The sequence below is a fragment of the Siphateles boraxobius genome, unplaced genomic scaffold (assembly GCF_051911475.1).
Source record: "Siphateles boraxobius isolate OS27281-9 unplaced genomic scaffold, OSU_SipBor_1 66, whole genome shotgun sequence".
Lineage (NCBI taxonomy): Eukaryota > Metazoa > Chordata > Actinopteri > Cypriniformes > Leuciscidae > Siphateles > Siphateles boraxobius.
Window position 1 is genome coordinate 30935092 of NW_027509193.1, and position 14067 is coordinate 30949158.

A 14067-nucleotide genomic window follows, 5' to 3' on the forward strand; every position below is an offset into this window, starting at 1 on the left:
TGTTTGCTTATTTCATCTATTCCCTAAACAAACAAAAAAAAACTTGAGTTTTCTGAGTACATAATCACAAATTTTCTATTACATATAAATGCAACCAACGTCATTAGATGTACATAAAAAGTACGTCAATCAATATACAGTAGGCTACTGTATGGATAAACTGAAAACGTGACATTTCTAAATATTGCACATGGCTGCATTTGACAATAATCAATTCAAAAGACCTTTCAACTACAACAAGAATAGAAGACACAAAAAAAAGATTAAATACTGTCCCTAGTGGATGAGACTCTCTTACTTAACATGTTTATATGACTGCAGGGTCGGGGTGTGTCCTGTAGGAGGGAACAGATTTCATAACATTATACATGTATAAATAAAGCTTCCTCTCTTCACAGCCTGAATTACCGAATTCGACAACATGTAAGTACTGACACTTTTACGCTCTCTTGTACACTGCTGTACTCACTATCTGACTACTAGAGTACCCTAAATGAAACCTAATTCTTTCTGTTTTTGAATGTTTTAAAGGATTTGCCTGACAGGGGTGACCGTGCTGCTCTTTGCATTGACTGTAGATGCAAGAGTTGGGTGAGATTCATGTTTTATCTCTTTTTCAGTCTTCAGCAAAAACACTAGTCTGTATGTTAACTATAGTATCCTATTTAATGTATTTTATTTCCACATCGCAGTGAATCCACTAGTGATAGTTTCTGCACTGAGACAAAAGAGTGCTTGATGTATGACTTGGTTTGTGCCGGAAAGGACTATGAGGTGAGATACAAGATAGAATGAAAATTAGAGCATAAAGAGATTGAGTATACGGCTAGAAATGAAATGACAAGCTCAAACACATCAACCGTGTCATGATAATGAGATGAAGTAATCTTCTCCTACAGGTACGTCACTATGGTGCTGTTAAGTGGGTGACCGCAGAAGCTGAATCCTATTTCATGGATGTTGCGATTCCAAGAGCGTTCAGGAAACTTTTTAAATACATCACCGGAGAAAATGAGGCTGGTGAGTTTGTGCGGGTCAGATTTTGCCTACATCGTGGGGGAGCGAATGTCTTTAAAACCTGACATCACTAATATCGTAGGGACCAAAAAGAGGAAAATTACCCACATCATTTACCGTCATGCCATCCCAGATGTATATGACTTTCTTTCTTCAGATGAACACAAAGAAAGGGTTTTAGAAAAGTAATCAATATATGTGAGTCGATATAATGCAAGTGTATAGGACCCCAAAGTTGTCATTTTTAAAAAAACACACACAAAGTGAACAGACAGGAATCAATATGTTCTGGATGGATGAATCTGAAGTGAAACGACATTTGTGTGTAAGAAAAATTAGTTCATTAAATTAAACTTAAAGAAAAAACTATAAACCATCACTTCAGGTCAGTTGTAATTTTTGTTCACTTTGGTTCATCTGAAGAAATAAAGCCATATACGTACACCTGGGACTGCATAAGGTTGAGTAAATGATGAATGAATTTTCAGGGTGGAGTATCATTTTTGGGGGGAGGGAGTATCGCTTTGATTAAAGGGATAGTTCACCCAAAAATTTAAATTTTGTCATTACTTCAAGTTGACCCTCAAGTTGTTCCAAACCGGTATGAGTTTAATTCTTAATAATTTGATAATATTATATTCTTAATAATATGAGTTAATAATTTTTTGAACACAAAAGAAGATATTTTGAAGAATGTTTGTTACCAGAAAGTTGATGGATCCATTGACTTCCATAGTAGGAAAAAAACATACAACTGTCTGGTTACCAACATTCTTCAAAATATCTTATTTTGTGTTAGACAGGAGAAAGAAACGTGAAACAAAAGAACATTTTTAGGTGAACTATCCCTTTAATATGCATTCAGCAAATACTTTTGCTTTTTTTGCCTCAGATAGCAGGTGAAGGCAGGATAATTCTCCCATTATCTCTAATTTGCTCTCTTCGAATCACTAAACAACACAACGCTATAGTGTTAGCGTACCTATATACTGTAATGCGTGCTGGGATTCTCTCCGAAGTTTAGTGAGACACAGCGGGTCAGGGATTTCCACACACCGATATTTTGTAAAAAAAAAAAAAAAAAACATGACTATAATGCTTACAGACATTTTATATTCCCATTATACGAAATTATATTTCTCATTACTCTCTCATTACTATAAGGTTTTTACTAAAAATACAGTAATGTAGCCTACAAATAGCTACTGTACCATACAATATATCATTACTTTTTCACATTATACAAATGGAAATCATTTTATTTTTATTTACCCTGTAGGCATAAAAAAAGATGCTGCCTTAAACATCCAAGTTGGTTATACTTAATTTAAGTAATTTTAAACTTAAATTACATTAAACTGACTTTTAAAAAAGTGAGTTTAATCTGGTAAAATGTATAAAGTTTAAAATTACCTAATTTATTTTGATGAGTTGTAAAACATATGTTGTCATAACTTTATTGATTTTTTTTTTTTACAGAGTATTTTTTTGTTTATTTGCATTATTGTAATGCGAATTGGAGACGGTAGATGTGCATAATTTTGTGCATTAATTTAGATTTTAGGGGGTTTATGGCTCGGGTGAGTTCTTCGAATCTCACAAAGCTTGTCTTTGTGAGATTCGCCCTTATAATCAAATAATATGCCTCATTTTCTAGGTGCTAAGATTGACATGACTGCACCAGTCATCATTAAAGTCAATGCGAGTGCGAGCATATGGCAGTCATCAGTCTATGTTCTCAGCTTCCTCCTGCCCTCCGACTACCAGGCCAACCCACCCAAACCTACTGATCCATCTGTGAGTCTCTGGGTTATTCCACTGGACTGAAAGTACCCCCCTCCCTTTATTAATGATCTTGAATTCAATTTATTTGCAGATATACTTCACAGACACTCAGGATATGAAAGTGTACGTCAAAAGCTACGGGGGCTGGATGATGTCAGTCGTGTCCAAATTACAGGCTCAGAGTCTAAAGACATCACTGGACAATGTACAGGCTACATATGAGACAGAGTATTATTATAATGTCGGCTATAACAGGTGCGCTCAGCTTCCAAATAATACCTCAATTCTGCTAATTACATTCTGTAATGTCTTCATTTCTTATGTTTATTCTTGTGTCTGTATGTGTGTGTGTTTTGCAGCCCAATGAAGATTGTGAACAGACACAATGAGGTTTGGTATATTGCTAAAGGTGAGCCTGTGTGTCCTAAGAGTGGATAATTTCTCTGAGGCTCCTCTCTAACAAGGTAAATAACTCATCTAAATAAAAAGTCTTACCATTAATAATCATTTGGAGGAGGACTATCTAATGTCTAACTATATATTTATTTGTAATATCTGTTTCAGAGCAACAGAGAACAGATCTGAGTCTACAGTCCTAAAGTTAAACTACCTTCATTTTTTTATAGAAGTACTTTGTACTGTAGGATTTTGTACCATAAACACATTTTAAATGAAGAACATTAAAAAAATGATGCCATTTGTCTAATAAAAATGTCAAACGTTTAAAAAATTATGCCATTTGTCTATGAAAAATGTCAAACCCGAAAGAATGGTATTCTTTCTATAAGCATTTTATATGTTTTAAAAATAAAATAAAACCATCATTGTAAACATCTTGAGTATTGTATTATTGGGATTTTTTTTATTGTTAATGTATATTTTATAATAATGTATAGCAAGTGCAGGTTGAAAAATGGCCACAATTGCTAAATTTGACAGACTAGATGCTGTGGATGCAGTTGATGTCCAGTGGTGAAACAAAAAAATTTGCACTGAAAAAAATGCAAACCCTTAATAAACTGTAGGCTGTGGAGCCAGAAACATTTAGTTCTGCACCAATTGTTTTAGTTAATCGACCATGAAATTCAAATGCTGGTTGCATTGTCTTTCTTTATAGTTATATTACATAACATATTTAAGTAAATTGGGACTGGCTATTTGCAACTGATAGTTCTATATACTTAAAGATACGTAAAGTAAATTAATGCAGTATGCCGGTTTTTGGACATACATCGTTATTTGATACAGGCATTTCTAGTCCTATTTTCTCAGACATCAAAAAAGTGCTCAAAAAGTAAAATTGTGTATTATAGGGCCACCTAGTGACATGTTTGCATCTACGCTTCACAATTTCCCAAACAGAAAGAAAAAACAAAATGATAATAAGCAAGCAGCTTAATTGCTTTGATCCTTAGTAATGATAGTTTTTCCACATTTTAGGTTTTAAATGTGTATTTTTTCTCAATAAAATAAGCGAAAAGATTCAATTTTCAAGGCAAATGTAAATATGCAACTGCACTGTAAAAAACGGCGCTGCCTTAAACATCTCCAAGTTGATTGTACTTAAAAATTTAAGTCATTTCAACTTAAATTACATTGAACTTACTTTAAAAAATGAGTTGAATCTTGTAGGACTTATAAAAAGATGAAAATTGCTTTTTCATTTATTTTGATGAGGTAAACCAATGTAAAAACACGTTATCATAACTTATTTGTCATATAATTTTTTATAATGTATATGCTGCAGATATTATGATAGATAATAGTGAAATATGTGGAACCAACCAGCTATTTGCATTAAAAAGAATGGCATTTGCTGTTGCACAAATTTTTGGTTTCATTAACAGTCGAGACAATACCTTGTTTAATTTGACAGCATTTGTCTTCGTTACCCTTCAATTGTTTTGCATAGCCTTTGACATCAGACCCACATCACCGAATTTACCAGCTCTCTTCATCATATTAGGCTCCTTGATTCCAAAGGTGATGTAATATCTTTAAATAGGAAGAGATTCATTAGTTAACAATTTAAGTATTAGAGTAATCCAATCTAAATACATGTATCCCCACTGAATAGAAATATGGAAGTGGACTGCAATGACTTTCTATACAGTTGACAACACTCGGGAATCACATGGGTTCTGAAGTTGCACTGGTCTGATAAACAAATTATAAAAATCGATGGCCATAGTATTTTAGCATCAGATCTGTTTTTGTTTATTTTCTTATGGTGAGCGTGTCCCTCCACATTCGCTGCTCCTGCAATGCTCATGCACCTTCCAGCATGAATGAGGTCTGGCTTGTTGGGAAGGTGTGACAGACTCAGGTTTATTACCCTCAACATGGAGCAAAGTCCGATTGAGGGCTTTTACACAGCACCATCTCTGAGACAGCCCGCGTCTGTGCCTGTTTTCCTCCCTGTCCCGGAGGCCCGTACAGTTATGAATGACTGCTTACGGCGACCCATGCCGCCCCTCTCCTATGGACCATGAACATCTCAAACTATCCCCTGGATCACCCCACGGCCCTCCACTCTGCCGATTACACACAGGACCTTGCGTCACATGAGGGACCGTCAACATGTAAGTAGAGCTTCGGATCGGAGACACTTTAATGGCTTTAGCAATTGCTAAATGGGTGTAGTAAACATTTAAAGACACTGACTAACTCATTTTAAATATATCCAAATGTGTAGGTATAGAAAATTGTGACATGATTTGATCAGGTTGTACAGTTTAGTCATGTTTAGTACGCATATTGAAGTATCATTCAGTAAAGAATTGTAATGCTTTCATTCAACGGATAATTTCTTTATCAAATCCAAATAAAGTACTTTCCAGAAGTCAGTTTATTTCTTTTGACCGCGGAAAATATTAAAGTATAAGGATTATGTAAGCCCTATATCTGAGCGTTTAATCAATCGCGTGATAACAGACTAGGCCTGTCTGAGATATAATAGACTGCCAAACAGATTTATCAGAGAGACCGGTCATAAAACTATTCAACCTTACACCCCACTCGTAGAAAATCATCTTACAGTAGGCCACTTGATTTCCAGTTGCTGTTTCCTGAAGGTGACAAATAAGACTTGCATTTGTTTTAAGTGGAAGTGCCATTTCCATTGGCATTCACAATTAATGTGATATCCTATAGTTCAGGAGTTAAAGCCAGACCCAGACAAAAGGGCAACTCAAGAAGAGGGCTGTCCTGTGTGTGGTGACAGGGTGTCAGGATATCACTATGGTCTACTCACTTGCGAGAGCTGTAAGGTAAGTGCTACAGCAAGACTGAGACAAGTGTGAAGCTTTCAGTTCATAACCTCCACACCCTTATCATTCTTAAGTAGTAAAGACAAATATTCTCACCAGGGCTTTTTTAAGCGCTCTGTACAGAACAACAAGCGGTATACGTGTGCAGACGCTCAGAGCTGCCCCATGGACCTGGCACAGCGGAAACGGTGTCCTTCCTGCCGCTTTCAGAAATGTCTAGCTGTTGGCATGAAGAAAGAAGGTACAGCTGCAAACCCGCACAATGATAGTGCATGATCATTCAGTTTTGTATACAACGTATTCTTTCAACGAAGTCCTTAGATGCGTAAGGAAAAATGCAGTTATAGTCTCTGAGATATGGAAAGATATTCATGGCTAGCTATCAAAGATAGTTCTGATCCTGATTCCACTTATCTGTAAAACCATAAACCACTGCAATTGCAATTGCAATTTTGATGACCCAGTAAAGGTGAAAATGTAATGTGCACACAAGCAAAAAAAAAGTTTACCTATGCAACTTTAATAGGTCAGTTTCTTTATGTAATGCTAATATTTCGTTACTTTTTCTTTTTTTTTTAAGTGTCAGTTTCATCAATATAGCAAGTTTTTCCCTACCCTCTTCCCGTAGGCACAACAGTCCACAGTTTGCATGTCTCTCTTATCTGACCCATCCATTTCTGGTTTTGGAGTCTACAAATTGAATCAGTTGAATCAGGTGTGTTTGATAAAAACATGTGTTTTGGCCGTTCATTTACACGTCAACGGTGTTTTGGGGGCCTGAAAACGGGTTTCAAAGTGCACGTTTTTGAAAACGATACCATTATCTTCTCCGTACAAAAGCGCAGATTTGTGAAAACAGGGACGTCATGCGCATGCAAATTACATGTTCAGTCTATAGGCACGTAGTGTTTCTTTACACAGTGATATCGCCAGCTACTAGCCTGGCATGAATAATACAGCATTTTTAGTCGTTTTCGTAGATCCGTGTAAATAGAGATTGTTTTGACAACGTTGTCGTCTGGACACGAAAAACGCAAAGGAAAAACTTTTCCGTTTGTAGTACATCGTTGCTGTGGCAGCTCGTCAGGGGAGGCACAGCCAACCCAAAATTTTGAGGTGAAAATGGCAAGACGGTTTAATGTTCCCATTTATTCATTTTATGTCTGAGAATGTGTTTTTCACTTGTTTGTAATTACACGACTGTAAGGGTCATCACCGGATGGATTTTTGCTTCAAGTGATAGGCTAGGACTAGGTGGGGGAACTTAAATTTATATTGTCTTGATGTATGTGTCATGTTCTATAAATATGATCAAAAAAGCCATATTAAAGCTGTTAAAAAATCCGACCGGTAACATTTTTAAAACCCACCAGCCGCCACTGCATCGTTGTTGTGTAAATGTACCCTCAGTGTGCCTTCAGAAACAGGCAGGGTCCGAAATTAACTTTTTGGCTCACCTGCCACTGGGACTGGTAGATGAAAAAATCCACCAGCCAAGCATATTTTTTACCGGCCAAAATAATAAACAGCCTTTTTGTGTCACATATACATTAATTTATATAGGCTATATTTAAACATTTTTGGCATTATATTTCTGGTCTATTATTTTCCATTCTTACTTTTATTTATCAACACATATTACACAATTTACACACATTAAAATAATATTTTTGTGGTGGTGCCTATAAAAATAGTTCTGTACAAATGAAATGTATTAATTGTATATTTAATAAAAAGTATGCAATAATAATATATTATAATTATTTCAAAAAAATATTTTTTTACTCTTCCTATTTTTTTACTCCATTTACTCTGACTGATCAGTAACTGAAGGACTGGAAATATCAGTTGTTTTTAACCCTTCATTAAAATGAATCGGTTCAAAGGAGTGAGTCATTAGTTCGCGAATTGGACGTGTCATTATGGGATGTGTACGCGTTGTGTGATTATCCCGGCAGCTAGGACATCCCTCAAGATTTGTGTCAACACAGAAAACATTTAATCACTGGATAGGTTTTTTCGTTTATTTAAAGTGTGGTTTATGTCAGCTGAATGTGCGGAACGCTTCAGAGAAGATAAGGTATTTTAGCACAATTCACAGTTCACACCCAGCGGTAATTCAGGAAAAAAAATATCCGAATGCTCCACATGAAACTATGATCTTCCGACCTTTACCATCGTGTCGATTTATTTTGATGAATATGTGCCAGGGAGAGAGAGCAAGACAGCGATTAGGAGACGGTGAAGCCTTGTTTATACTTTCGCCTGGTTTCGAAGAGAAAGAGTGCGGGCGCGCGACCAGGGCTCTCTCTCTCTCTCTCTCTCTCTCTCTCTCTCTCTCTCTCTCTCTCTCTCGCTGTCTCTCTCTCTGCTCGTTCTTCAGGTGCGCCATGTCACTTTCAATTCCCATCCCGCAAACACAACAACTCCGTCATGTCCGTAGCCATCATGCTAGATATTTTATAAAATTACAAAATGCAATTGTAATAAACATTTTATTAAATTACTATTTTGGTATGAACATTCACCCGCCAGGGGGGCGGATAGCCTTTTGAGATTTACTCGCCAAACGGAAAATCTACCCGCATTTGGCGCTTGGCGGGTGTTAATTTCGGACCCTGGAAACAGGGATGGGAAACATTTACGGTCTCATTTCAAAGGGTGTGCCCTTCAGAGGTCACGCATTTGTCCCTACATACGTCACTTCAGAAAAGTAACAAAAGTAATAAAAAATTAGACATCCTCGATGGCGTACACAGTCGACAAATGCGACCTTTGGAGGGCACAGCCTTCGTAATGAGACACAGCTACTACTATGAGAATTTATGATGCGAGTAGCTGTGAAAATCATGATGCGTGATTTATTTATGAGTAGCTGTAAAAATCATGATGTGTGATTTATTTAAATGTGAAATCACTTGTCTCAGCTGTACGTGCTGACAGAATGAGAGGTGGGCGAAACAAGTTTGGACCTCTATACCGACGGGACAGGCAACTGAAACAGCAAAGAGGGACCTATCACCAGGCCAACATTGCCCCTAACAGGATCAAAATTGAGGGACCACAAGCATTGGTACCAGCTGTGTCTCATGATTTTCATGTCCTCAACCCCTCCCCTACTTCTCTCGGCTCTGATCATTACCACCCACCTCAGTCCTTTCATCCCACTATGAGCCAGTCCGAGTTTCCCATGCTGTTGGACTGCACCATGCCCAGAGACCGGACTCTGTCTGATCCATCCACACCTTTTCACACACTGTGCTATCCAGGCTTCCACGCATACCCTTCTGAGAAAAGAGAGTTCCCGTTCATCTACAGTCCTGCTTCTGTGACGCCCCCTGATCCAATCTCTCCAACAGTTCTCTCAACACTTGCACCTATACCCACTGCGACACTCACACCAACCTCAACTTCAAGTTCGACCCCTACTCCAGCACAGAGCTTGACGGCAACCTCAACCCCTAGTTCTTGCTTCCTAAATCAGCTCCTGCAAGCCGAGCCAGATGAGAAGCAGCTCTGCATGCGGGTGTTAGCAAGCCTCCAAAGAGAACAAGCCTGCCGAGGAAAACATGACCGTCTCAACACCTTCAGCATCATGTGCAAAATGGCTGACCAGACTTTGTTTGGACTGGTGGAGTGGGCAAGAAACAGCACACTGTTTAAGGAGCTTAAGGTAGAAGAGTTTGCACATGATCACACACACAATTTTCCTTGAACATCATTTTTTTAAAGGCCCTCTTTACACCTGGTATTAAGATCCGTTTTCGATCGGATCACAAGTAACCGACACTAAATACAGGTATAAACTGGGTCTAAAACGTTTAGTCCACTTTCGAACACTTCCAGAGGTAGTCGAAAACTCATTTGACCGGATTACTTTCGTAGTGTAAATGCTCATGAACAGCCACAAAAGACCACCTACTCTATGCCTATTGACCTAATGCGTAAACATTTTGGAATGTGCGCAAGCCAGACGGGATTTTAACTTTGTCGGCTGAAGACCCGAGTTTGGTTTAAAGACGAAAAACATACCAAGCACAATGTTCTCTCACCATTCCTGATTTCTAACACACTCAATGTTTGGCGGCGTCTTGTGGCTGTCAGAGCAGAAACAAAAGCTGATGTTCTCCGTATGTTTTTCAGTCGTCTCTGTGTGCACTCAATGTAAATTGTGTGAGCTTATTTCGTACATTAGATCAAAAGATCACCCGTAGACCCTCCCCTCGAATAAATCGGGACAGAAGTGGTTGAAAGTGGACAAAAGAGGCCGATTAAAACACCAGGTGTAAACGGGAATGTGTCTGCCTCGTCTACTTTTGATCCGATCGACCAAAACGCATCTTAAAACCAGATGTAAACAGGGCCAAAGAAACAAGCCCTGCCCCAACCTCCAAAAATAACCATAACCTTTAAAAAAATAAAAAAATAATCATAGGGAAATTATTGGTTAATAAGAATGGTATGTATCTCTAACCCCAACTCTAAGTCTAACTTTAACTTGACATTTTTCCACATCCCTAAAGTTTGATTCATTGTTAGGAATGTTATTCCAGAAGCAACAAATATGTTGATTCAGAAACTTGTCCTACTTGGTAAAAACCTTAGTCACTGCTCCAACCTTGTTTAAGATTGTTAGTGCTGGTCAGATGCTGGTCTAACTAGCGGAGCAGCGTGGCCCTGTGTCCACCAGCAAAATTTGCTGGTTAAAATTGTCTACTAGCATCCCATGCTTGGGATTGGGATCCAGAACAACGAACATGTTTATATTTTCAGCATGGATGGAGTTAACCTTTGTAACTCTTTCACAAGGCAATGCCCACCAGTTGTCTACATATGTCTACTGCTGCATAACTAGTACCCGATCTCTTGCAGGTGGAGGATCAAATGGGACTACTGCAAAGCTGCTGGAGTGAGCTTCTTATCCTGGATCACTTATGCAGGCAGGTGGCTTATGGAAGAGATGGCAGCATATGTCTGATTACTGGACAACAGGTAAGAACACATTTTACAGCACCAGTTTTTCTCAACCCTGTTCCTGGGCGCACACCAACAGTTCACATTTTGGATGTCTCTCTTATCTGACAAGTCTATTTCAGGCTTTGGAGTCTCTTCTAACATACTGATTAGTTGAATCAGGTGCTATCAATTAAGAAGATTTTTAAATGTGTACGGTAAGTATGCCCCCATGAACAGGGTTGGGAAACACAACTACACCATAGTCACCCAGTTTTATTGACTGTTTAGGAGTCTTTCGACTTCTTTGACTTGTTTTTAATGTACCAGATAGAGGTATCGACCATCCTCAGTCAGGCAGGAGTAACTCTCAGTAGTTTAGTATCCAGAGCCCAGGACCTTGTCTCCAAGCTTAGGTCCCTGCAGCTGGACAGGGAGGAGTTTGTGTGTCTCAAATATCTGGTTCTCTTCAATCCAGGTGGGTTTCTTTTCATTCCCAAATGTTTAATCTAAACCATTCCTGTTGGACCGGAGTTGTAAGGATCATGTGTTTTGCAGATGTTAAATCAGTACTGGATCGAAGGCAGGTAGAACAAACTCAAGAGCGTGTAAACAGGGCGTTGATGGACCACACTATGCAAACCCACCCAGGTCACTCGGACAAGTTTGGACAGCTGCTGCTCCGTCTGCCAGAGGTGCGCAGCATCAGCCTGCAGGTCGAGGAATATCTGTATCAGCGCCACCTGCTGGGAGATCTGCCCTGCAACTCCCTGCTGACTGAAATGCTTCATGCCAAGCACACATGAGACAACATCTAAACAAAGCTTGTTAGAGGACATGCTTTTATAAATTTGACCTGTGGTGTCTAATCATTTTGAGTTTTGAACAAGTCCAGATGCTGGTTTATTTCATCACTGGCTGGCGCTACATACCTAAAAACAGGAACAATAAATAGTTTCAGGTATTATGGGTGTGCAAGATGCATTCTTTTGACAACTCACCTTAGTTATGGATCACGTCCATTAAAAAAAAGTTTGCCAGCGTTCAAACACTTCCACTTATAAATATAAAACCATGACTGTCTAACTTCTCTAGAGACACAGAGGCTCATCACATATTGTATTAAATTCTCCTAATTGTTTACAAGATTGAGTTTCAAATTAAAGTGTATCTTTAATATGGTCTGATATCATGTGTCTTGTTTCTAGAATGCAGCTATAGAAGGCTGAAGCTCATGAAGCCCATCAAGAACATGTCCGGGTCATATTTTACGCCGAAAACATAATTGCCTACAGAAAAACTAACATTTTTCATGACAATTAAGAATCCTGAATTACTTTAATGAGAATCTTCATTAATGAGAATCGAACAAGAATGATGAAAAATTGCAACCTTTCTTTTTTACTGTTTATGTAGTGGTGAAATATGACGGGGACTGTTTGTAACCTTCTCCCGCACTTTCAAACATGCACTTTTTGAATTGGAACACTGTGAACTGGGCAAGAAATCATGGATATGGACATGCAATTCTAAATTTCATTCTAAACTTAAAAGTAAAAAAAAATGAATATAAAAAATGGCAACATTAGCTGATACCTACAGTTGTAATCAAAATTATTCAACCCCCATTGCAAATCGGGTTTATCGACAAAATGTAGACTCTCAGCTGTTTACAATGAACAAATCAAACAAAAGTAATTGAAATAGCTCAACAACAAATGTTTCAAGTGGTTTCCCCTAATTCAACTGAAAATGCAACTTTTAATGACTTCTGCAATCTCAATATTATTTAACCCCCCTAAATAGACTCCCTCACAACACCACAAATCTGTAAAACAGGTGCTGTCTCAAGCACAGCTGATGCACTAATGGCGCTTTTCCACTGCATGGTACGGCTCGGTACGGTTCGGCGCGGCACGGTTCGGCTCGCTTCGCTTTTCCACTGCGTGGTACGACTCGGCGCAGTGCGGCACGGCTCGGTTCGCTTTAGCTCGGTTGCTTTTCCACTGGAGTTAGTACCTCTTCAAAGTGGGGATTATGACTGATCGTTATAGTTTATCCACTCCTCGGCAACCAACAAGAGGAACGTCTGCGCTTCTCGTCCACTGACCACGATTCAGACATTTCTTTTTTGGAAATTTTTTTTCTTCAAGCAAGTAGTTTTAAAACAGGTGCTACAGCTGTGGCTGTTACTGGCTATTTAAATCTAGCGGGTTTGATGTCTCGCAAATAGAATGTGACAAACACAAATAGTGACAATTCTGTCTGTCTGACCAATCAGTGATCTACAGTGTTTTGACGTCACATTTTAGTATCGGTATGGTACGCTTGCAACCTCAATAGAGCTGGTACCATTTAAAGCGAGCCGAAGCGAGCCGTACCGTACCATGCAGTGGAAAAGCGCCACAAGTGAGCCGTACCGAGCTGAGCCGTACCGTACCATGCAGCAAGACTTGATGGCGACAAGCGTAAGGTGTGTACTAAACGCATGCCAGAACTCCAAGATGTACACCACTACTGACATAAATGCAAAAGAAAAGTCATAAAGTCATAAATAAGCCACAGAGGTGATTCTGGATTCTGTTCAGTGAAGTTATTAAACAAAACTGGCAATTTTCGGCCCTATGGATCAGCGGTATGTCTGGAGGAAGAATGAAGCATAGGCTGAAAAGAACACGCTGCCTGCAGTTAATCATGGTGGGGCTCAGTGATGCTCTGGGGCTGCTTTGCATCCTCTGGCCCTGGAAACATGCAGTGTGTGGAAGGCAAGATGGATTCATTGAAGTATAAGGAAATACTAGGAGAAACATCATGCTGTCAGTGAGGAAGCTGAAGCTTGGGTGCCATTGGACCTTCCAACAGGACAATAATACCAAGCATACCTCAAATTCCACCAAGGCTTGGTTTCAGAAGAAGTACTGGAAGATTCTACAGTGGCCATCACAGTCACCTGACTTGAACCCAATAGGAAATCTCTGGTGGGATTTGAAGGCGGCGGTTGCAGCACGCAAACCCAAGAATATTACTGAACTGGAGGCCATTG

At 39.0% G+C, this 14067-nt stretch overlaps 2 protein-coding genes across 3 annotated transcripts; both read left to right on the top strand.

Moving 5' to 3' along the window:
* Positions 1–337: 337 nt before the first annotated feature.
* On the top strand, positions 338–3633 carry soul5 (heme-binding protein soul5). Its single transcript, XM_077213532.1, has 8 exons — positions 338–423; positions 532–591; positions 693–774; positions 900–1020; positions 2675–2814; positions 2894–3057; positions 3162–3266; positions 3367–3633. Coding segments are annotated over exons 1-7 (648 nt in total). The 5' UTR covers positions 338–421; the 3' UTR covers positions 3241–3266; positions 3367–3633.
* A 1520-nt stretch (positions 3634–5153) lies between these two features.
* On the top strand, positions 5154–12194 carry nr5a5 (nuclear receptor subfamily 5, group A, member 5). 2 transcript variants are annotated; one of them, XM_077213533.1, is made up of 7 exons: positions 5154–5384; positions 5956–6071; positions 6171–6312; positions 8999–9744; positions 10944–11063; positions 11355–11502; positions 11583–12193. In XM_077213533.1, the coding sequence occupies exons 1-7, from the start codon at positions 5291–5293 to the stop codon at positions 11828–11830; spliced, it is 1614 nt and encodes a 537-aa protein (XP_077069648.1). In that variant the 5' UTR covers positions 5154–5290; the 3' UTR covers positions 11831–12193. The 2 variants fall into 2 exon arrangements, with proteins under 2 accessions (XP_077069648.1, XP_077069649.1); XM_077213534.1 differs by lacking the exons at positions 5154–5384; positions 5956–6071; positions 6171–6312 and adding an exon at positions 7226–7325 and having other exon boundaries at positions 11583–12194.
* The last annotated feature ends 1873 nt before the right edge of the window (positions 12195–14067 follow it).

Coding starts and splice junctions, on each gene's coding strand:
- nr5a5 (XM_077213533.1), top strand. CDS start 5,291: ATGAACATCTCAAACTATCCCCTGGATCACCCCACGGCCCTCCACTCT. Junction 5,385..5,955: donor ACATGAGGGACCGTCAACAT/GTAAGTAGAGCT, acceptor GATATCCTATAG/TTCAGGAGTTAAAGCCAGAC. Junction 11,064..11,354: donor GTCTGATTACTGGACAACAG/GTAAGAACACAT, acceptor TTAATGTACCAG/ATAGAGGTATCGACCATCCT.
- soul5 (XM_077213532.1), top strand. Junction 592..692: donor ACTGTAGATGCAAGAGTTGG/GTGAGATTCATG, acceptor TCCACATCGCAG/TGAATCCACTAGTGATAGTT. Junction 3,058..3,161: donor TATAATGTCGGCTATAACAG/GTGCGCTCAGCT, acceptor TGTGTTTTGCAG/CCCAATGAAGATTGTGAACA.